Below are 23,355 nucleotides of genomic sequence, written 5' to 3'. Positions count from 1 at the left end.
GCAAAGGCCCATGGTGGGAATGTACTAGTTATGTTCATGGAACAAGAAGGAAACTAGCCTGGAGAGGATGATGAAGCTGGGGTGGGTGCCCAAGGCAGCCTGATCCCAGAGGGCCTTGTAGGTCACAGTCAGGACTCAGTCTCTTACTCTGAATCAATCGGGAAGCCACTGGAGAATTACACACAGAGGAATGTGAGGCAGAGGCCCGAGGTTTGAAAGGCCCTGTTGGCAGCTGGGTGGACATTGAGCACAGATGACCAGGAGATGCAGGCAGAGGGCTTAGGAGGCCATGGCAGCTATCCAAGAGAGGAAGTGGAGGTGATAAGAAGGGGTGGGGTCAGGACATATTTTGGAGGAGGAAGTGATGGAACTTGCCAATGCTGGAGGGGAGAGAAAGAAAGGAGTCCAAGAGGAACTGCCACTTCCTTAGATGCTAAAGATAGCAGAAGGGACAAGTTCAAAGAAACAAGCTGAGTGGAGAACACAAGCGTGCTCTACTCTGGCCACGCTCAAAACAGGAAAGGCTGGTGGCACACCTCCCTTGGGAATCCCAAGCAGAGGAAGAGTCAGAACACATGAGTAACTCAGAGTGATGGGGACGGATGCATGAGGTGAGGGCTTCAGGCCGGGACGCAGGTAAGCGAGGCTCACAGTCCCGACTGTTGGGAGGGGTGGGGGTGGGCCACCCCAAGTAGGAAGAAGGATGTCCAGGCACCAGGTCAGGGTCATAAAACCAAGACCTCTTTGTCCCTCCCCTCCCCCTAACCCCCCAGATTGCTCCAGGCTGAGGCCCCTCCCTGGTTGCCCCCGATCCTGTCTTAAGGACCGTGCCTGTGGCAGGCAGCTCCGTTATCCTCATTGATGAAGCCACTCCAGGCCAGCGATGGCTACTCCACAACTCTTCTAATAGAGTTTTTTTTAACTTAGCCTCATCCTAAACTTTCATCAAAAACAATCGCTAGTTGTATTGGTCTGTCTGGAGTCTCTTCTTTGAGGAGTAAGAGGGAACAGCAGTTTGGTCTCCAAGGGCCCCTCTGTTAAGTATAGGCTAGGTGTACCCAGAGGTGTGTGACTCAAGGTCACCATGAAGTGCTGGTCAAGAGAGCAAGTGGCAATGTCCATAATAACAGCTCCCACAGTGCATTCATGACAGTCGCTATGCCAAGCGCTTTATATGGTCATGATTTCTATGGTACAGAAGTTGGTACTGCCAAGCCTCATCACCCTTAGAGGGAAAACTGAGGGATGTCACAGCTGACAAGTGGCAGGTTGCAGTTTGAACCCAGGATTGTTTACCACATGCTTGTCAAAAGCTGCACATGTGGCTGAGGGCATCATACATGTGACCTCACTAACCTGGGAGGTTTTTCCTGTCTTACAGTCCCGGGAAGGGGACCCAGAGGGGACCCAGGCAGGTTGGGAGTGATAGCCCAGGGCTCACAGTGACACCTAGTTGCCTGGCTTCACTGATTCCCCTGGGGAGTCAGGTGGGTGTGGCAGTAAAGTCACCCAACATAGAGAACATTTACCTCTTTGGAGAAAAAGATGGAAGGAGGACCGAAGGCACTGAAGGTGCCACTCTCAGGAGTGCTGTCCCATGGATGCCTTCCCCAGGCAGCCCTTGGCCTCTAGAGATCAAGGCACATCATGAACCTACTGCCCGGTTTCCTCCTGTTAACAAGACCAAAGAGCAAGCCTGGAGCTGTGCAAGGAGAGGTCCCAGACACTCCCAGGTGATGAGCAGGGATTTAGGTCTCCATTGGGTCCCCTGCCAGATCTTTGGGACCATGTACTCTGGCCTGGAGCCCCCATTGAGATTGCTGGGCTTTTGTTTTTGTTTAAACTTTTCATTTTGAAATAATTATAGCTTCACAGGAAGTTGCAAAGATAGAACAGATTGGTCTGGTGTGCCCTTTATCCGGTTCCCCCGGATGGTTATTTCTTACGTAATTATAGTCTGAAAGCAAAACCAGGAATTTGGCATGGGTACAATGTGTGTGTAGAGTTCTAAGCCCTTTTATTATATGTCTAGAAGTGTGTACCACCACGGCAATCAAGGTACGGAATTATTCCCTTACCACAAAGCTCTTCCTTGTAGTAAGAGCCACTCCCCTTTCCCCCACAATCCCTAAGCCTTGGGAACCAGTAATCTGTTCTCCATCTCTATCATTTTGCCATTTCAAGAATGGTACATAAAAGGAATCCTATAGTATTCCTTTGAGATTGAGATTCTTTTTTTTTACTCAGTATAATGCCCTTCAGAATCATCTGAGTTGCTGCATGCATCAATACTTCATTCTTGTGATTGCTCCAGGGTATGGATGGATCACAGCCTGTTCATGGGATAGATGGATCACAATTTGTTTAACCATTCTTCTATTGAGGGACATGCTGTTTGTTTCCAGTTAGGGGCTATTACAAATAAGGCTGCTAGGAACAACCATGTACAGGTTTTTGTATGGACATGTTTTCATTTCTTGGGGATAAATGTCTAAGGGTGGAATTGCTAGGTCATATGGTAGCTGTATTTTGTTAGTTTTTCAAGAAACTCACAAACTATTTACCAGAGTGGCTCTATATTTTACATTCCCACCAGCACTGTACAAATGATCCAGTTTCACTATATCATCACCAGCATTTGGTATTGTCATTATTTTTTACTTTAGCTGTTCTAATAGTCATGCAGTGATCATGGTTTTGATTTGCATTTCACTAATGGCTAATTATGTTGAACATCCTTTTATGTGTTTATCTGCTATCTGTTTATCCTCTTCAGTGAAATGTCTCTTTGTGTCTCTTACCCATTTTCTAATTGCCCATATGATCCACCCACTTAAAGGGTACACTTCAGTGGTTTTAAGTATATTCACGGAGTTGTGCAACCATCACCACAATCCATTTTAGAACATTTAGTTACCCCCAAAATAAACCCGTGCCCATAAGAAGTCCCTCCCCATTTCCTCTCAACACGTCCACCCCAGGAAGCTTAAATCTACTTTCTGCCTCTACAGATTTTCTTTTTCTGGACATTTCATATAAATGGAATCATACAACATGTGGCCTTTTATGATCTGCTTCTTTTATTTAATTTTTCAAGTTTTTCAATGTTATAGCATCTATCAGCATTTCATTTCTTTTTATTGTCAAATAGTATTCCATTGTGTCAAAATATGCCATATTTCCTTTTCCCTTCATCACTCGGTGGACATTTGGATTCTTCCCACTTCTTGGCTTTTATGAATAATGTTGCTATGAGCACTTGTGTTCAAGTTTCTGGGTGGATATGTTTTCATTTCTCTTGGGTGTATACCTGGGAGTGGAATGGCAGAGCTTCACTGTTTGAGAAACTGTTTTTGGACTGTTTTCCAAAGCAACAGGACAATTTTACATTCACATTAGCAGTGTATAAAACATCCTTTCCAACATTTAATATTGCCACTGTTTTTTATTTTCACTAATAAAATATCTCATTGTGATCTTAATTTGCATTTCTCTAAAGGCTAGTGATGTCACTTTTTAACGTGATTATTTTCTATCTTTATATGATATTCATTGAAATGTCTCTTCATATCTTTTGCCGACCTTCTAATTGAATCGTGTGATTTTTTTTTTGATGTTGAGTTTCGAGAGTACCTTATATATTCATTCTGGATAAAGAGTCCTTTTTCAGATACATGGTTTGCAAATATTTTCTCCCAGTCTGTAGCTTGTCTTTTCATTCTCTTACCAAGATCTTTCACAGAGAGAAACAATTTTAATTTTGGTGAAGTCCAATTTGTAGATTTTAGGGGTCATGCTTTTGGTCTCATGACTGAGAATTCTTCTTCAGGCCCTACGTCCCAAACATTTTCTCCTATGCGATCTTCTCAAAGTTTTATAGTTTAATGTTACAGATGTAAATCTATGATCGATTTTGAGTTAATTTTTGCAAAAAGTGTACCTCATGTTGAGGTTTAAGTTTGCCTGTGGATATATGGTTGCTCCTTCACCATTTGTTGAAAAGGCTGTCTTTGTTCCATTGTATTACTTTTGCTCCTAAGTAAAAAAAAATCAGTTGGCCATACTTGTGTGGGGGCTATTTCTGGGTTCTCTAGTCTGTTCAGCTGATCTATGTGTTTATCCCCCCATCAATTCCACACAGTTTTTCTTCGCTCTTCCAATTTTTTTTTATTAAGGTATCATTGATATACACTCTTATGAAGGTTTCACAAGGAAAACAATGTGGTTACTGCATTCACCCATATTATCGAGTCCCACCCCAAACCTCATTGCAGTCACTGTCCATCAGTGTAGTAAGATGCCACAGAGTCCCTACTTGTCTGCTCTGTGCTACACAGTTTTGATTCCTGTAAGTTACTTTGTAATGAGCCTTGAAGCCAAGTAGGGTGGTACCTTCCCCTTTGTTTTTCTTTTTCAGAAATATTTTTTATTCCAGTTCTTTGTCTTTCTGTATAAACTTTAGAATAATCTGATCTATGCCTACAAAAAAGTCTTGCTGGGATATTGATAGGAGTTGAATTAAATCTGTATATCAATTTGAGAACTGACGTCTTTGCTATATTTAATCTTGCAATTCATGAACATGGTATTGATTAGGTTTTCTTTGATTATTTTTTAAGCAGTGTTTTGTAGTTTTCAGTATACAAGTCTTACATATATTTTGTTAGATTTATTACACCTAAGCATTTTTTAAGCCCTTGTAAATGGAATTGCATTTTAAATTTCGGATTCCACATGTTCATTGTTAGCATAAAAAAAAGTAGCTAATTTTTGTGTTGCTCTTGTGTTTTGCAACTTTGCCAGACTTACCAGTTTTAGAATTTCTTTGTTAGGTTCCTTGGGATTTTCTACACAGACCATTATGTTATCTGCAAACAGTGATGGTTTTACTTCTTCCTTTCAAACCTGTATGCCTTTTATTATCTTTTACTTGTCTTACTCTGCTGTCTAGTACTTCTGGTACTATATTGAATATATATATTCAATATTCAGAGTGGTGAGAGGGAATATCCTTGCCTTGCTCCCAATCTTAGGAGAAAAAGTATTCAGTCTGTCAGTGTTGATATGTTAGCTGCAGTTTTTGTAGGTTAGTTGTAGTTTATCAAGGTGAGGAATTTCCTCTCTATTCTAATTTTTATCATGAATGGGTGTTGAATTTTGTCAGATGCCTTTCTGTAACAGTTTATACAATCATGTGATTTTTTTTCCTTATGCCATTAATATTAGGTTACATTGATTGATTTTCAAATATTTAACCAGCTTTGCATCCCTGGAATAATCCCCACTTGGTTATAGTGTATAATTCTTTTTATATGTTGCTGAATTCCATCTGCTAATATTTTGTTAAGGATTTTTGCATTTATACTTATGAGGAATATTGGTCTGTAGTTTTCTTTTTTCATACTAGTATCTTTTTTGTTTGTTCCAGGGTAATACTGACTTTATACAATGAGTTGAGAAGCATTCCCTCTACCATTTTCTGGAAGAGATAATGTAGAATTAGTGCTAATTCTTCTTTAAATGTTGGGTAGAATTCTCCACTAAAGTCATATAGCCCTGGAGATTTATTTTTCACAATTTAAATTACCTTCAGAGTCATAGGGCTATTTAAATGATCTATTTCATATTAGGTGAGTTGTGGTAATTTGCACTGTTCAAGAAATTGATCCATTTCATCTAAGTTACCACATATACATATGTAGAGCTAGCTGTTCATAATATTCCCTTATTTATTTTTTGATATCTGCAGGATCTGTAGTGATAGCCCATTTCATTCTTGACATTAGCAATTTGTCTTTTCTCTTTATTTGTCAGTCTTACTAGAGATTAGTCAATTTTATTGATCTTTTCTGTGAACCAGATATTTTATTTTCTCTATTATTTTTCTGTTTTCAGCTTCATTTATTTTTGCCTTTACATTTATTATTTCCTTCCTTATGCTAGCTTTGGGTTTATTTTTCTCTGATTTTTCTAGTCTCTGGAGATGGAACCTTATATTATTGATTTGAGACTTTTCTTCTTTTAATGTAAGCATTTAGCAATAGAAGTTTTCTTTTTGCACTTTAGCTGTGCCCCACAAAACTTGATATGCTCTATTTTTATTTTCTTTCAGTTCAATGTACTTTTAAAATTTCCCTTGAGATTTCCTCTTTGACTCATATATTATTTAGAAGTATACCGTTAATTTCCAAGTGTTTGGGGATTTTCTGTTATTGATTTCTAGTTTGATTTTATTAGAATCAAATTAGTTAGAGGATATACTCTATATGTTTTCAATTATTTAAAAATATTCAAGGTGTGTTTTATGCCTAAATTTGGTTTATCTTGGTATATGTTCCATAGGTGCTTAAAAAGAATGTATATCATGCTCTTTTGGAGTGGAGTGTCTTATAAATGTCAACTAGATCCTATTGGTTGATGGTGTTGTTGAGTTCTTATATATGTTTGCTGATTTTCTGTCCAGTTTTTCTATCATTTGTTGAAGTAGTGCTGTTGAAGATTCCAACTATAATAATTGTGAATTTGCCTATTTCTCCTTTCATTTCTACTGGTGTTTTCTTCACATATTTTGCAGCTCTGCTGTTTGGCACATACACATTTAAGGTTGCTATGTCTTCTCGGTGGATTGACCATTTCCTTATATAATATTCCTCTCTGGCTTTGGTCATTTTCTTTGTTCTGAAGTCTACTTTATCTGTTATTATTATAACCATTCCTACTTTCCTTTTTTAAATTGAGATATAATTGCCATATTAGTTTCAGGTGCACAACATAATGATTCACTATGTTATATATTGTGAAACAACCACCACAATAAGTCTAGCTAACATCCATCACCCCACAGAGTCACAAGTTTTTTTCTTGTGATGAGAAATTTTTACTCTCTTGGCAACTTTCAAATATGTAATACAGTATTGATAGTCACAGTACTGTACATCCTCAGGACTGATTTATCTTATAAGTGGAAGCTGGACCTTTTGACCACCTTCACCTCTTGTGCCCACCTCTCCACCCTCAAACCCTGGCAACCCCAATCTGTTCTCTGTATCTATGAGTTTGTTTTGTCTGTCTATTTGTTTTTAGATTCCACATATAAGTGAGATCATATGGTATTTGTCTTTCTCTGTTTGGCTTATTTCAGTTAGCTTAATGGACTTAGATATGGATTACATTTTCTTTATCCATTCATCCATTGATGGACACTTAGGTTGCTTCATGCTTGGCTATTGTAAAGAATGCTGTAATAAACACTGGGGTTCATGTATCTTTTTGAGTTAGTATTTTAAGTTCCTTCAGAAGTGGAATTACTAGATCATATGGTACTATTTTTAATTTTTTGAGGAACCCTCTACTTTCTTTGGACTAATGTTGGCATGGTATACCCTTTTAAATTATTTTCTTTTCAACTCACCTATGTAATTATATTTGAAGTTATTTTCCTATAGAAATCATATAGCTGGGTCATGTTTTTTACCTACTGTGTCGATATCTGCCTTTTCATTTGTGTATTTAGAACATTTACCTTTAATGTAATTACTTACATGCTGATGCTTAAGTCTGCCATTTTACTTTTTGTTTCTCTTTGCTTTCCCTACCTTCATGTGGGTTCCTCCAACAATATTTTAAAATTCCATTTTGATTTATCTATAGTGTTTTTGAGTAATATCACTTTGTATAGCTTTTTAGTGGTCACTGTAGGTATTACATTGTATATAATTTGTCAAAGTCTACTGGTTTCAACATTTTACCAGTTCAAGTGAAGTGTAGGAACTTTACCTCCCTTTACCTGCTACAATTTTTAATATAATTGCCTTAAATATTTCCTCTACATACACTGAGAACAGCATTATACAGTGTATAGTTTTTGCTTTGACTTTCAAACATAATTTATTAAACTCAAGAAGGAAAGTCTACCGTATTTACCCATGGGTTTGTTCTATCAATGTTCTCACTTCCTGATAAACCAAGGTTCCTTTTTTTAAAACATCATTTTCTTTCTGTTGAGAGAATTCCCTTTAGCCATTTTTTTAGGGTAGGTCTCTGTTGTTTAAAAATTCTGTTAATTTTCCTTCATCTGAGAATGTCATTCTTGAAGGATATTTTTACTAGGTATAGCTTCTGGTTGATAGCTCCTTTTCCTTCAGTATCTGAAAAATGTTTCATTTCCTTATGGCCTCCATGGTTTTTGATGTGAAATCTATTGTCATTTGAATGGGTTTCTCCCTATAGGTCACATGGTTGCTTTCAAGTTTTTTTTCTTTCTCTTTAGTTTTTAGAGGCTTGACGATTATGTATCTTGGTGTGGATTTCTGTGGGCTTATCCTGTTTGGAGTTCATTCAGCTTCTTGAATCTGTAGGTATTTTTTGGTTTGTTTGTTTTGTCAACTTAGGTACATTTTTTTTAGCCATTATTTCTTGGAATACTTTCTCAACCCCACCCTCTTTCTCCTACCCTTCTGGACTCCAGAGACACGAATGTTACATCATTTGTTACCGTCTCACATGTCCCTCAGGCTCTGCTCATTTTTTCTGTTATCTTTTTCTTTTCAAGTTGTGTGATTTCTATTGTTCTATGATCTGGTTCACTGATTCTTTCTTCTGTACTTTACCATTCATTCTCCTGCTGAGCCCATTCATTAAGGCCTTTATTTTAGTTGTATTTTTTGGTTCTGAAATTTGCTGTTGGTGCTTCTTCATGCTTTCCATTTCTTTGCTAGGATTTTGAAATTTTTTTCATTTGTTTCACGCTTGTTTGTAACTTCTCACTAAACTATTTTTATGATGAATGCTTTAACCTGATGAATGTCAGATAATTCTAACATCTGCATCATCTTGGTGTTTGTTGATTTTCTATCCTCATTCAGTTTGAAAACTTCCTGGTTCTTAGTATGATGAGTGACTTTTCCACTGAAACCTGGACATTTTGGGAATTACGTTACAGGACTGGATCTTATTTAAGTTTTTTTTTCTAGCAACCCTCTCCTGATTCTGCTCCAGTGAAATGAAGGCGGATACCATCTCATTACTTCCAAGTGATGGTAGAGTTCAGGTTCCCCACTCAGCCTCCCTTGACACCTGGGTGGGTGAATGTTCCTTGTTATTTCTGGGCAAGGATGGGAGCTCAGGTTCTCCACTAGGCATCCACTACTACTGCCCGGCTGGGAGCGGCAGGGGCACCTCCTTACTGTTCTCCAAGTGGCTTCCATGCAGATTGCACAGCAGGAGGCGGCCTTGTTACCACTGAGTAGTGGTGAAAGCCTGACTCTCCCCTGGACCTCCTCTCACACCTCTCCAGGGAGGAGGCGAAGGACTGTCTCATCACTGGCTGAGGGTGGGTATTCAGGCTCCCCACGTGGTCTTCACTGACACTTTGGGGAGGATGAGCCCAGTGGGGGTAGAGGGCCCAGCTCCACGTTTGGTTTCCTCTGGCACCCCATAGGGTATAGGGGAGTGGCCTAGGGTCCTTTGTTACAGCCAGGCAAGGGTGGAGGTAGAGGTTCCCCACTCAGCCTTTGCTGTCAGGAGTGGGGGTGAAGCTGTAGGTTTTTCTGTGGTATTTGGCTGGAGTTGGGCAGTTATTGTCTGGAAGATTTATGTCTTTCTAGACTGCCCTTTTCCTGATTCTCTGACTAGAATTCTTTGCTGTGACTTTTTTGTCTGTGCTCATTACCACTTCTGTTTGCTGGCTGGCTCCTCCAGTGTTCAGTCTGGGATATATGAAAGCAAAGGGAAAACCCTGGGAATTCACTGCCGTATCATTCCTCAGGTCCTGAGGTCCCTAACTGCTGCGCCTTCTCTCCACCTTTCAGTCTTCTTATGCTTGTTTAATAATATCCAGGGATTTTAGCTGTAATTAGCAAAAGCAATAGGGGAAAATGCATCAATTCCATCTTTCCAGATCACTGCTTTTTGAAGACGTTCTTTCCTCTTTCCGTTTCCTTCTCCAGAGCTGGCAGTCAGGAGAGTGTGCTGATGCCGGAGTGAAGATATCTCAGAGGCTTCCGCGATCAACTGTAGACTTGCCTGGCTGTGCCTGCTGTTGGGGTCTGGTCTAAAGACATTCAGGGACTAGAAGCCTGATAAAAGTGATGAGGTTTGAGTCTCAAGACATGCCCAGGCAATCGCACTTCAAATATGTTACCTCTTTCCTTCCTGCTACCTGTGTGCTCTTCCCTCAACCCTTAGGGACGGCGGAAGCACCAGTGTAAGTGACCAGGTCCTGACCATCCATGCCTATGGAGGGCAAGTATGGGGAATGAGAATAACTGGATGATGTCACCAAACTGTAAGTACTTTCAAGCTGACTTGTGCCTTTTTCAACAGGTTGGTAGTTCTAATCTGCTTGGTTTGACTCATTAGCATTTCCTGACAGCTGGATAGAGGGGAAGTTGTGGAGGAGCCAGCTCTGAAATTATCTGATGTAGAAACTGTACACTAAAACTAAAAACTCACCAGTAGATATCTGAGTGTTCCTTCCAGTCTGACTCCAAGCCCACATCCCCCTCCTTGCCTTTTTCCACCATTCTCCAGATCATCATGCCTCCTGGTCACCCTCAGAGCCACAGAGGCAGGGGGTGTGGCCAAGGAGGGTGAGAACCAGGCACTGGGGACTTAGCTGGGCTTCCCCTTTCAGTCTCAGATGCTGCAAGGTCTCTGAAGAGGGAAGACACGAGGAAACAGGTAAAAACGATTTTGTTCTCTTTGGCACTCAGCAAGCAAGTATAGAGCAGCTTCTGTGCGCCAGGCAGAATTCTTGGGGCTAGGAACACAGTGGGGACCCCCTCCCTCTGTCTTACCTATGTTACAGCAGGTTGCTGACCCCTGTCTTTGAGCATTCCCCCTGCCAGGTTGGGCAAGTCTCCTGAGAGTAGGACGGGTTACCAGCTACCCAAGAGGGAAGAATGCACTCAGGGAGGCTGGTTCTGAGATCTGCCAGCCCCCCCGGTAGGCTTGTGTTGAGCAGGCCACAGGACTGGATGGCATGTCCTTGTCCTGAGCCTTCAGCCCGAATGCCATTGTCCCCAGCCTCCACACCTCACCCTATCTCAGCAGCCTCCCAGTTCCAGGCCTGATGCCCCACTTCTGAGGCTCCAGAGGGTGCCTTGGAGCTGCGTGGGGTGAGCGCATAGCCCTGCTCTGGGAAGCACCCCTCTTCAACTCATCCAGGTGTTCTCACATCAGTCCCCAGGGAGGGTGTAGCTGGTGGCTCCAGGCAGGGGGCACAAAATGGCCTGGCTACTGGAGGCTAGTCTTTGCCAGAGGAATAGAATCTAACCCTTGCCAGAATCTTTGTGGAAACCCTAAGGGGCTGAAAGTGCACCCCCAGAACACTGGCCCTGAAAACCTGCTCGGTTTCTCATGGAAAACATGAAATAGATCCCATGGCTGAAGAAGGGCGGGCAGTGTGCTATGCTCTAGCCCCTGTGTTGGGAGGTGTCTCATGCACACACAGCTGATTACAGGGTTTGAAAAGACCTACAGTAAAGAACCCTATTTAACTTTTTAAAATGCAACTTTTCCCAAATGGACGTGACTTTGAAGATTTTTTTTTGTGTAATACTGTTAGCACCTGCAAGGTGGTGTCGGCTCTGCCTGGAGAGTCTGCCCCAATTCAGAATCCTTACCCCTTATCCATATCTAGGCAAGGCCAGCACAGCCACTCCACCTGGGTCAGATCTCTGTCCTGCTTTTAGCAAGTCCTTTAGCTTTCCCGACACTGGTTACTGGACATGGATTGCCGTTCATCAATGAGCATGCAGCCTGAGAAAATAAACAGCTGGAGGAGCTGGTGGGGCGCTGATGCGTGGGAAAAGTTGGCTGGGCAGGTGGGAGGGGTACCGGTCTGCGCTGAGACCGGAGATACACTCTGTGGCCATCCTGCTGGCTCCCCAGGGAGCCATGCAAATTGAGACTTAAATTTAACTCTATGTAAATGTAATTCTATGTAAAAGAATAGGAAGGCTAGAGAGGATGGGGCAGTGGGTGCCCCAGGGCTGCTTCTAGCCCACAAAAAATGCATTTTATTTGACTAGCACCACATTTGTTGTTTCATTTGCTTTAAAGCAGGGTATTTCACGTGAAAATCTGGCTTCCCACTTCTCTTAAGACAGTGGAAGATCTGGCACATTTCCAGTTCGCCACAGTTGAAATAGTCAAACCCCTTCGCCCAAGACATGACCTTTGTCCCCACCAGGTTGACTTGCTTTCTACCCAGCCCCTGGGGGCATCCAAGTGGGACCCTCAGATCACATTATCCTAAGTCCTGCCAGACCCCTCTAAATGCTCTCCTGGTATCATACTTAATTACTGGGTTTATTGCTTTATTGCTTTTTCCTGGTCTTTAAAATCAAGGTTTGACCAGGTCTCTCTCCAATGTAAAGCCCTCCACCAGTGGCCCAAGGTGAGCTCCAAGTTAGCCAAGGCCTGGCATTCGAGGTTCTCAGTAGCCTGGTGCCACTCAAAGCTTGTGAGCTGGGCAGGGAATCTGTAAAATGATGGCTGGCTGGCTGGGTAGATGGATGAAAGGAAGGAGCAGCAGGAAGAGAGAGAGACTAGCCTTCAGGGTTGCGGAGCTGGTAGAAGAGGTATGGCATACCCGGAAAAGGGCCCAGGGGCATCCAGAATTCCACATCCCAACATGCAGCCAGACATGGTCCTCCCGGGACTGGGGAAGAGGAGTCAGAGCTCAGCGGGTGAGCAAAAAAAGCCGTCTGGAAGAAGTAAGTGACCAGATGGCTCAAAGACAAACTCTTCCCAGCCCAGGCCCCCGCCTGGACACAACACCATGCACCTCCTTGGCTCCTCGCTCCTGCTCCTTGGTAAGAACTATGGCCAGGGTGGCATTGGGGTCTGGGAAGTCTGTGGGAGCTGGAGGGGGAGGAAAGCTCTGGGGCAGAGAAGAGGGCACGTGGGGTCGGATGGGGACAGCCAGGGTAGATGTGTGCATGTACTTCTCTGTGCGTGTACCTCCCTCTTTCTCCCTCTGTCTTCAGAGGGATTCTTTGTGCCTTTGAAAGCTCTCCTTGCCCCCCTCAATAACGCTTTCTAATCACTGTGGTGGGTTCCAGAATATGTGGCTTTCTCTGACTCATTGGGCTGGAAGTTTGAGCACCCCGACATCCTGTACGCCTGGGAGGGGGCCTGCGTCTGGATTCCCTGCCGCTACACAATCCTGAGGGGTGGAAGCATCCTGGAAAACCTGACCATGTACCACAATCCTAAGTATGACAATGTTACCAAGACCTACAATGGGACCATCCTTTACCAGAAAACAAAGACTGGGACGTTATCTTCTCAGCCAAAAAGGGTACAATTCCTGGGAAATATGAAAGATAACTGCACCCTACGTATCGACTCTGTGTCCGTCCACGACAGTGGTCAACTGGGCCTGAGGATGGTATCGAAGAATGACAAATGGATGGAGTTTATAGGCCTCAACGTTTCTCGTAAGGCCCTGGGGGATAGGGCCCTCCATGTAGGGCACAGGCAAGGAGGGAGGTGGGAAACTCTGAACCCCCAGGACAGGACACCAGGCAGGGGGTGCCGACTAGTGACCAGGGCAGCACAAGAGAGTAGGTCTGAGCACAGGTCCTTCATGCAGCACCCCACCTGCCCCTCAGCGTCTGCCCATTCTGGAATCTGGGTTCCAGGTTGCCTGAGTTTTCAAAAGAAGATAGAAATCTGGATTTTCAAGTGAAATCTCCCATTGTGTTAATGTCATTAATGTGATTTATTCTCATTAGCCCTTCATGGCTAAGTGCCACATGAGTAAGGGCAAATTAAAGAAAGGTCTGGGGCCCCCACCCCAAGGAGTTGTGCTCACTCTGAACCACAGGTTGCTTCTTTGAGAATGGTTCTAAGCAACCCTGTTTGGGGTGAGAGATGTAGTTTCAGACCCTGCAGTCTGAGAGAGGCCCAGCCCCGAGGAAGGTTGGGACTGGCTGCACACAGGCCTCCTCTACTAAAGGCTTCCCAAAGGAATTCTGAGTTGCATATCGCCAATACTGAGACATACCACAAATGCAGGGCTGTCATCAAAGCTAAGAAATGCATGTGGAAACCACACTGGTAGAACTCACTTAGGGGTGGTGGGGAGAAAGATCTCGGAAATCATTAGAAAGCAAACATCAGGGAGTGAGAAGTATAAATGAAATAGAGTTCCTAAGCACTAGCATCCTTAAGACCTTGCTGACAGTGCTTCAGCTAAGCAAAAATAATTGGAAGCAGAGAAAGGCAGGCCTAGAGAGAGGTAGAACCGACTGGCAAGGGACTCCTGGGGCAGTCTGAAATTATCTGGGTGGGGCAACCGAAGCCTGGAATAAAAGGCTGGTCCTCGGTCTCCCAGGCCTCCAAGCCATCCCTACTCTTTTGCAGAGATAGCTCCTCCACCTCACATTCAGCTCCCTCCGGAAATCCGGGAGGGGCAGGAAGTCACTCTGACCTGCCTTCTGAGTTATGCCTGCTTTGGGTACCAGATCAAATTGCGGTGGTCCCTGGAGGGGTCTGATGTCACCTCAACCTCCCTGACCACCAAGACTGTCTCCACCCAGAGCAAGCTCACATTCCAGCCACAGTGGATTGACCACAGCAAGAATCTGACCTGCCAGCTCTTGGATCTGGAAGCAGAGAAGATACTCTCTAAGGAGACCGTGAGGCTGGATGTGAAGTGTGAGTCGCCCCAGGGCTCCTATGGGAAGGTTGGGGGCCCTGTCATCTTCTCCCCAGCCCCTCAGCCAGCACAGAGGGCACCTGGGGCCTACACAGAAGGAAGCATGATCGGTCTGCAGGCACCAAGCAGAGTTACCAGCCCTCCTCCACCATCCCTGTGATCAGCCCTGGTGTTTCAGAACCCAGATTCATTTTAACATGTGATATGGGCTAACAGAATTAACTAATTCAATCTATCCTCAAGCCCTGACATGATTTGGGTATCATGTGGTTAGGATTGTTTTGTTCCCCAAACTTGGGGGAAAGAGTGAGGAATTTTTTCACAACATCATTTATGCCCCATTTATTCATTCAATGAATATTTATTGTGAACCTACCAGGTGCCAGGCCTTATTACAGCTGCCAGGGATATAGCAGCAAGCAAAGTGCTTGCCCACATGGAGCCAGCATTGCAGTGGGGGAGACAAACAATGACTAGATTAACCAAGAAATGTAGAACCTAACTGTAGGTAGTGGTCAGTCTATTAAGAGAAAATAAAATGGGGCAAGAACAGAGGGAGGGAGGGAGGCCTCTGAGGAAGGAAAACTTGAGCTGAACTTGAGTGAAGGAAGAGACTGAAGCAGGCAGACATTTGCCAGAAGATTCCAAGGAGAGGAAAGAGCCTAGAAGCTGAGACTTGGTGTGTCTGCACCAGAGCAAGGGGCCAGGAAGCCTCCGCACTGAGTCCAAGGGGCCCAAGGTGGGACAGGAGGGTGGAGAGGGACTGTGAGGATAGATCTCCTAGGCTACAGGGTTTTGGATTTCATTCCAAGTGTGGAAGCCACTGAAGGGTTTCAAGCAGGGGAGTGGCAAGGTCTGATTGACAGTATTAGGAATGCTGCTGGCTACTGGTGGATGACAGACCTTTGGGGACAGGTGGGGCTGCGCAGAGCAGAGAGAGGAGTCAGGAGGCTGTAACAGTCACCCAGGCACTTGGGCCAGCCCACCCTCGTTGACAAGGGTGACAGTGAGTGGCCACTGTTACCACACTTGTGTGCGATGTACTGGCCGGTGCTTTATCAGAACAAAAACCCTGTGTCTTCTCACTGCTGTACACCCTCTGATCATTCCCTGTCCCCTCCCCCACTGTCCCTCTGCTCCTCCAGACATCCCAAGGTTGAAGATTGAGGTGAGTCCCAGAGAGGCCATTGTAACAGAGGGGCAGTCTGTGACCATGACGTGCCAGATCATCAGCAGCAACCCAGGGTACCGGAATATAACCTGGTTCAAGGATGGGACCCCACTGAGGAAGGAGGAGGTGCACAGGGAGCAGGAGACGCTCACGCTGATTCTGTCCACTGTGACCAAGGAGATGAGTGGAAACTACCAGTGTGAGGCCTGCAATGATATAGGCCCAGGAAAGTCCCAAGTGACCCTCCAAGTGCACTGTGAGCCTCTTGGGAGCTGGGAAGGGGGCAGGCAGGGAGTTAGCAGGGGTGGAGTCAAGGCCCTGGAGAGGTGAGCACCAGAGGCCTCTGCTCACCTCCTCCTGTTGCCTCTGCCCTGCTTCCAGACGCTCCAGGACCTTCCACGGTTTGGATCCACTCCTCCCCAGCTAAGGAGGGCAAGAAAGTAGAGCTGACTTGTACATCACAGGCCAATCCTCCTCCAACAAATTATACCTGGTATCACAATGGGATCAAAGTGCCGGCGATGACAGACAGGGCCTTCCCGATCTCAGCGGTCCTCCTCCGGCACGCTGGGAATTATTCCTGCCTGGCAGAAAACAGCCTTGGTCCTGGGCAAGTGGGCCAGTATGCGGAGTTAGATGTCCAATGTAAGTGGTCACAGAGGCTCTGGGTTCTGGAGGGAGAAGCAGGAAGGCAGACAGCATGCAGAGGCTCAAAGCCCTAGAATGAGTGGCCAGCAGGTGTCAGGATGTTCGGACATGTGTGCTTCTTGGGGCGGCCATTTTGCTGTTGTGCACAGTTGTATTCTCAGCACCATAGTGGGGCCTGGATCATGGTAGGGGCTCAGTAGATGTTTGTTGAATGAATGAAGTGCAAGATGCCAAAGCCCCATGAGGGACATGGAGACTTGCCGTGACTAGGCTGACTTGAGCCTAGTGTCTGAGTGGCTGAGTCCCAGATGGAGTCCTAAGTTTTCAAGGAAAACTGGGGTAAAATGTGTCATGACCTCATCACTGTCAGACCCTGTTTAACACAGTGAATCTTGTCACTGAATCAAGTCCAGGACAAAGAGGAACCATAGGTTTGATCCTTGGACTCCAGGATGTCTCAGTCTCAGCCAGATATGCTAATGGAGATGCCTAAATACTGACCATGTAGCCAACGGGATATATGATAGCAGCAGCAGTCTTTACTGCACGCCACATGTGCTAAGGGCATCATCATCTCATTTCGTCCTTGCAACAATTCCAGAGGTTAGATGCTCCTAGGACCCCATTTGACAGATGAGTAAACTGAGGCTTGCAGCCCATGGTCACACAGTTCCAAGTGGCAAGGCCCAGCTGTCTGGCTCCAGAGCTGTGTTTAAAAAAAATTATTATTAATGCCTGTATCACAGCGACTCAGCCTTGCACCCCGGACTGGCACTGAGACCTGCAAACAGCACGCTCTGCCTCACATGGCACCACACATTCTCTGCCAGAGCTGTGCTCTTAACCACTGCACCACCCTGCCTCAAACCACAGCCTGCCAGATGGCTGGGGCAGGGTTTCTGTCCTCACACAGACACAAGAGGGAACCTTCCTTTGGTTAATTTAGGACAGGTTGGGGGAGAGAGAAAGCAGGAAAGAAATGGTGTGATGGACAGTTGACTCTTCTTCACCTGTCCGGGTTTTCTTCCAGATCCCCCCAAAGAGGTAACTACAGTGATTCAAAACCTCACACCGATTCGAGAGGGAGACAGTGTGACCCTGTTCTGTAACTACAATTCCAGTAACCCCGCAGTTACCCGATATGAATGGAGCTCCCAAGGCCCCTGGAAGGAGCCATCCCCCGGAGTGCTAATGATTCAGAAGGTTGCCTGGAATGCTGGGCCAATAGTCTGCAGAGCCTGTAACCAGTGGTGTTCAGAGGCTCCTGCCGTCCACCTGGATGTCCAGTGTGAGTGAGCTGGGCAGAGCGGTCTGGGGGGTAGTCCAGGCGGGATGGGAATGAGGAGACTGGGACCTGGGCCAGAATCTTCCCAGAGAATTGAGGGATGAGAGGCCACGGGGCCAAGGGGGGAGGAAGTCCTGGGACAGGAAGAGCCCAAGGGACCCAAGAAATCAGCCTGAGGCCTTTGCTCTCCAGATGCCCCCAGAGATGTCAGGGTCCGGCCAGGCAACGTCACTCCTGAGATTCATTCTGGGCACCCAGTCTTCCTCCAATGTGACTTCTCAAGTAGCCGTCCTGCAGATGTCAGCTTCTTCTGGGAGAAAAACGGAATCCTTCTGAAGGAAGGAAGAGAACTGAGCTTTCACTCCATCTCTCCAGAAGATGCTGGAAATTACAAGTGCTTGGTCAACAACTCCATAGGACAGACCACGTCTGAGGCCTGGAGGCTGCAAGTGCTGTGTGAGTGGCTGGAGCTGGAGGTTGAGAACAGAGAGGGCAGGCAACTGGCTCCCGGGGTCCTGATTTCACTTCTCCTTACAGATGCGCCTCGGAAGCTGCACGTGTCCATCAGCCCAAAGGAGGTGATGGAGGGGAAGAAGGCAGTCTTGACATGTGAGAGTGACGCCAACCCTCCCATCTCCCAGTACACCTGGTTTGACTGGAATAACCAAAACCTCCAACATTATGATCGGACGCTGAGATTGGACCCCGTGAAGGTCCAGCACTCAGGCGCCTATCGGTGTGAGGGGCACAACCATCTGGGCAAGGGCCAGTCGCCCCCCAGCACCCTCACTGTCTACTGTAAGGGCCCTTCCTCTTCTCCTGTGCTCCCGGCCATTCCTGGGCCCCCCACCACTGTGCCTGTGCATTCCAGACCGCCTGACAGGATGGCCAGCGCCATCCTGCGTGCAGAGGCGCGCCCCGGCTCCGCACACAGCTTGCCCGGCTTCCCTCCTGCCCGCTCTGTGTCCTGACTCTCGCAGAGGATTCCCACTCAGGCTGCCCCACCCTCCAGACATCTGAGCTTCTGCTGAGTCCCTCTCTCAGTCTCACCCTTAAGAGGCTGCTTGTTTTTATCTTTTGAGATTTTAGTGTTGTTTTTTTAAAAATAAAGACAATATATGTACACAGTAAAAAATGAAAACAGCATGATAGGGTAAATAGCGTGATGACAGACACCTCTCCTTTCTTGCTCCCCGAGAGCTCTACCCCTCCCTCAAGGTCCTCACTGCTGGCAGCTGGTCAGGCCTCCTTACAGAGATACTCCACACATGCACAATATGCATAAATAGTCTATCTGTGCACACCTTCTCTGTTACACAAATGGTTGGAGAGCTCAAACTTTGCCCTGAACGGTCTTTTTTTCCATGTAATAACGCCTCTTGGAGATTGTCTGCATCTGTGCATATACAGGCTATCTGAAGAGTCTAGAAACACAGGGAATATATTTAATTTATTTATTGTACTTTTTCAGATTAATGACTGGAGCCACAGCTTTAAGTTTAGAGCATCATCGCTTGCAATGCTAAAGGGAAACAGCCTCGGTGTATTATGTGGAAATACTGTGTAGAAAGATGTTCCTGGGTCTCTACTTTGCACACAGTCTGGAGACCTGCTTCTTTCCCTAAAGGCTGTGCTGTATCCCTGTGCGTGGGTGCTGCCTCACTTCTCCACCCAGTGCCCACATCAAGGCCATGTGCAGTCTCTTGCTCTGGGCACACCTGCAAGGCTAGTTGTAGAACAAATTCCTACATGGAATTGCTGGGTCTCAGGACATATAATTTTTAAGTTCTGATAGCATGGTCAAGCTGCCCTCTGGAGTTGTATCCATTACACAGGTTACATGCTCTGTGTGTGCCCGTGTCTGTTGCAGAATAGGCACTCCTCATAGAAGGAGCTAGCCCTTTCCTCCCCTGGGAGGCCCGGAGGGCAGGGGCTGGATTCTCCCTCTTTCTCAGCACCACGTCCCCACACAGAGACGAGAGGTTGTCCAGGCCTGAGGAACCATGCAGAGACTCGAGGATGCCTTCCAGGCACCCACCTCAAGGCAGACCTGACCCTTTATGCGACTGAGGCAGGATTATTAACTGAACCTCCTTTCTCCATCAGATAGCCCGGAGACCATCAGCAGGCGCGTGGCCATGGGAGTGGGGTTCTGCCTGGCCATCTTCCTCCTGGCAATCTGGGGAGTCAAGCTTCAGCGAAGGTGAGCTCCTCCCCAGGTCCCGCTCCTTACTCTCCAGGAAGACGCTCCAGTTACTCAGCTGGGATCCCCCAGAGGCAGGTTCCCCTGGGTCCTGTTCCCATTCCCCCCATCCTCACTGAGCAGGTCTTTATTTCTTAGCTGGAAGAGGATTCAAAGCCAGCAGGGACTCCAGGAAAATTCTAGCGGGCAGAGCTTCTTTGTGAGGAATAAGAAGGTAGGAGGAGAGAAGGATGAATTGAGGGGCTGGCCTTGCCTTCAAGGGAGAAACAAAGCCAGGAGCCGGTGTGCTGCGGGGAGGCCTGGGGTCAGAGGCTGGGGGGAGTAACTCGGGTGGGGAAAGGGGTGCTGAGAGCTGAGAGCTGGTCCCTCTCCCAGATTAGAAGGGCCCCCATCTCTGAAGGTCCCCCCTCCCTGGGGTGCTACAATCCAGTGATGGAAGACACCATCAGCTACGCGGCCTTGCGCTTTCCTGTTGATGAGACTGACACACCGAGAACTGGGTACCAAGGGCCCTGGGAGGCGCTGCCTGCACCTGGGGAGGATTTGGGAGGAAGAGCTGGGGTCCGGCCTGTGCTCCCGTACCAGACCTGAGCCAGGCCCCGCCATACACCCACTTCCTCATTTCCTCATAGTAACAGCCCCTGGGTATGTAAAGGCCTTGGGAATTGGATCTGTTCCTTCAGACCTGGACCACGTATGCCCAGAGTCGGTCTCCCCAGTGAGGTTAGCACTTCATAACACACACATACATTCTCTCTCCTGACACACTGGCTCCTACTGTGAGCACGAGGCATAATGCATCAGGGGCAGAGAGGCTGGCGCTCTTGGGGAGGAGTGTGAAATGCTTCATTTGTGGCCATCTGTCTGTCCTCCCCACCAGAGACGCAGGGACCTCAGAGACACAGGGACCTTCCCTAAACAGGGACGACACGGTCACTTACTCTGTGGTGCAGAAATGTCGAGCGGTAAGTGGGCAGGGCTATAGGAGGTGACAAGGTGGGGACTTGGCCTCAGCTCTGTGTCCCAGATGGGAAGGCCTTGGGTGGAGGACTCAGTGGCGGTGGAGGCTGGCCACGGAGGCTGGCGGCAGGAGGGTTGCTCAGGCACAGCCCCACTGGGCAGCTCCTCCCAGGCTGGGACACCCACTGCAGCCAGTTTCCGGGCAGCTCCTGCCCTGCTCGGGCTCTTAGACCCCCAGGGGAAGTCAAGGATCCAATGAGCAGGGAAAGAAGACCGGCAGGCTGGTGACCTTGAGGCCAAGCTTACTGCAATGTGGCTTTCTCAGGGTGACTATGAGAACGTGATTCCGGATGTTCCAGAAGACGAGGGGATACACTACTCAGAGCTGGTTCATTTGGGGGTCGGAGAGCAGCCCCTGAGCCGGGAAGGAGTGGAATATGTGACCCTCAAGCACTGAAGGACCAAACTGCTTGAGCCCAAGGTGCCCAGGGGCTGTGGGGCAGGCCAAGGCACTTCTGGGGCTTCCCTGGCCCCTGCTGCTCAGCCACCAAGTCACATGGCCTCCCCATCCACACACACATGCACACACATGTACACAATTACTGCAATCCTAGTCGGTGCAGAGAACTTTGTGCATGGCCCAGAGAGTCTGCCCTCTCAGCGCTGGTAACCCCAACCCTCCGAAAGGTCTGCTCTGAGTCCATTGCCCTCTCCTTCCCACCCAGAAACTCATCTAAACACCTTCCCTGTGCTGTACAAATCCCCCTGCCACTCCCAGCCATCTACCACCACCCACCCTTCCCAAGCCCCGCTCCGAGATGGCTGCATCCCTGCCAGGATCAGGCTGCCACTATATTATTTTTCTCTCCTCCATCCCTTTGGCCCCCCTTCCCCTGCTCTGATAGCCCCACTCACTGGTCTTGTGCCTAATTTCTGCTTCTGTGGCAAAGCCCAGGGAAAGAGGAACAGAAATGAGGTACAAGGAGGCTGGTTTCTCTTCTACATGCCAGGGAGGCACTCCATGGAGAGGATCATGCACTGTAGCCCCTACTCTCAGGGGTCTCAGGGTCTGACACCTACAGTGTGGACAAACATGTAACTAACACAGAGCTGCACAATAAAAATGGCTCCAGTACCACTTCAAAGAATTGGTGATCTCGTCCTAGTCTGTGGAGGCAGAGTGGGAAAGGGGAGATGGGGAAGGCATCACAGAGCTCGAGCAAAAGGGAAAGGGGTCAAAGCACCCTGGTTATCAAATCATCAGGTTAGAGAGTCCTGGCTCTGCAGGCAGGCGAGCATGAGTGGAGCGTGAGTCTGAGTTTTGACTCTTCTACTTGACTAGTCTTGGGTGAACTTCACCAGCATCTCTGAGCCTCAGTTTCTTCATCGGTCAAATGGAGATGCCACTCTGCTGTGTAGTGGTTCAAGATAGGAGTAAGATATAATCTTACATATGCTGAAGTCGAATTACAAGAAGCCTAACACAATAGCCAAAGTCCCTAAAAACCAAATTCCTGCCTTATTTGCATCTCTTGAAGAATGTACGAAGGGGAAGCCAATTCATTACACATAGCTGTTCTCAAAAGTGACCCTGCGGAGGTTCTGTCACAAACTACAGTTGCGTAAGAACCTCTCAAAGGCCTGCTGCCTTGAGAAACCTTGTAGATGTTCTGTCATCCACTGTCAGCCCCACCAGTTCCTGATTAGTTTCACTAATTCCAACTTTCTGGTTATATCCTCCCAGCTTCCCTCCACTTCTCAGGTTTGATCCCTCTCTGCCCACCCTCCTAGGGCAGGAATGGGTGGCTAAGCAATCAGTAAGAAGATGACCATCAAGTTCCTGGCCGGTGGCCAGTGCTCCAAAAGCACCACCTTCCTTTGCTGACATCTTTCCCCTCTGCTTGATATCAGAATGCTCTCAAAGACTAGGCAACACTATGGCCATCTTTAGAATTGCAGCAGAGTGAGGCACTGATTTCCCCATCCATCTACTTTGTCCCCTGTGTGATTTCTTATGAGCACCATTAGCTTTTCTGGAAGGCTTTGATAACTGTTTAAATGAGAGGGGAAGGGTTTGGTGTTTCTGTATAGAAAACAAGGTCCAGTATCATTGACCCACTCATCCAGCAAACATTTACTGAACACCTGTCAATTCAGCCAGCATAGAGCCAGTTGTTGGAATACAGAAAAGATATGGCATAGTCCTAATTAATCTTGGGGTTTTTAGGGTGCCCCCAGTATTCTAGGCCAGGGTCCCCTTAAGGAGCTGAAGGAAGCCCCAAGCATTATGAGGCCTGGCTCAGGCTCCCTGGCAACCAGCAGGTGCCTTCCCAGACTATCTCTCAGCCTGGCTGCTGACATTATCCTACTTCATGGCCAATTGACCAAGAGATGTGACCGTCAACAGGCAACACTGAGGC

At 46.8% G+C, this 23,355-nt stretch overlaps 1 protein-coding gene across 9 annotated transcripts; it reads left to right on the top strand.

Moving 5' to 3' along the window:
- The first annotated feature begins 466 nt into the window (after positions 1–466).
- CD22 (CD22 molecule) lies at positions 467–22,083 on the top strand. 9 transcript variants are annotated; one of them, XM_073225516.1, is made up of 20 exons: positions 469–636; positions 8,270–8,353; positions 8,973–9,038; positions 9,138–9,331; positions 9,948–10,093; positions 10,186–10,285; positions 10,634–10,680; positions 12,758–12,818; positions 13,068–13,445; positions 14,374–14,667; positions 15,814–16,095; positions 16,221–16,484; positions 17,518–17,775; positions 17,965–18,228; positions 18,310–18,570; positions 19,879–19,975; positions 20,114–20,189; positions 20,351–20,475; positions 20,856–20,940; positions 21,261–22,083. In XM_073225516.1, the coding sequence occupies exons 6-20, from the start codon at positions 10,249–10,251 to the stop codon at positions 21,390–21,392; spliced, it is 2,661 nt and encodes an 886-aa protein (XP_073081617.1). In that variant the 5' UTR covers positions 469–636; positions 8,270–8,353; positions 8,973–9,038; positions 9,138–9,331; positions 9,948–10,093; positions 10,186–10,248; the 3' UTR covers positions 21,393–22,083. The 9 variants fall into 9 exon arrangements, 8 of the variants coding, with proteins under 8 accessions (XP_073081623.1, XP_073081617.1, XP_073081616.1 ...); XM_073225515.1 differs by having other exon boundaries at positions 8,973–9,331; XR_012126520.1 differs by lacking the exon at positions 21,261–22,083 and having other exon boundaries at positions 467–636; positions 8,973–9,331; positions 20,356–20,475.
- Positions 22,084–23,355: the final 1,272 nt, after the last annotated feature.

Source organism: Manis javanica, chromosome 17 (assembly GCF_040802235.1).
Source record: "Manis javanica isolate MJ-LG chromosome 17, MJ_LKY, whole genome shotgun sequence".
Lineage (NCBI taxonomy): Eukaryota > Metazoa > Chordata > Mammalia > Pholidota > Manidae > Manis > Manis javanica.
Note: the sequence above shows the minus strand (reverse complement) of the source record. Positions and strands in the feature narration are given on the sequence as shown.

Bases quoted from the DNA above. Each gene is read 5' to 3' on its own strand.
- CD22 (XM_073225519.1), top strand. From the start codon at position 10,249: ATGGGGAATGAGAATAACTGGATGATGTCACCAAACT. The intron at 13,446-14,373 runs GTAAGGCCCTGG...ACTCTTTTGCAG, and splicing joins TATAGGCCTCAACGTTTCTC to AGATAGCTCCTCCACCTCAC. The intron at 14,668-15,813 runs GTGAGTCGCCCC...CTGCTCCTCCAG, and splicing joins CGTGAGGCTGGATGTGAAGT to ACATCCCAAGGTTGAAGATT.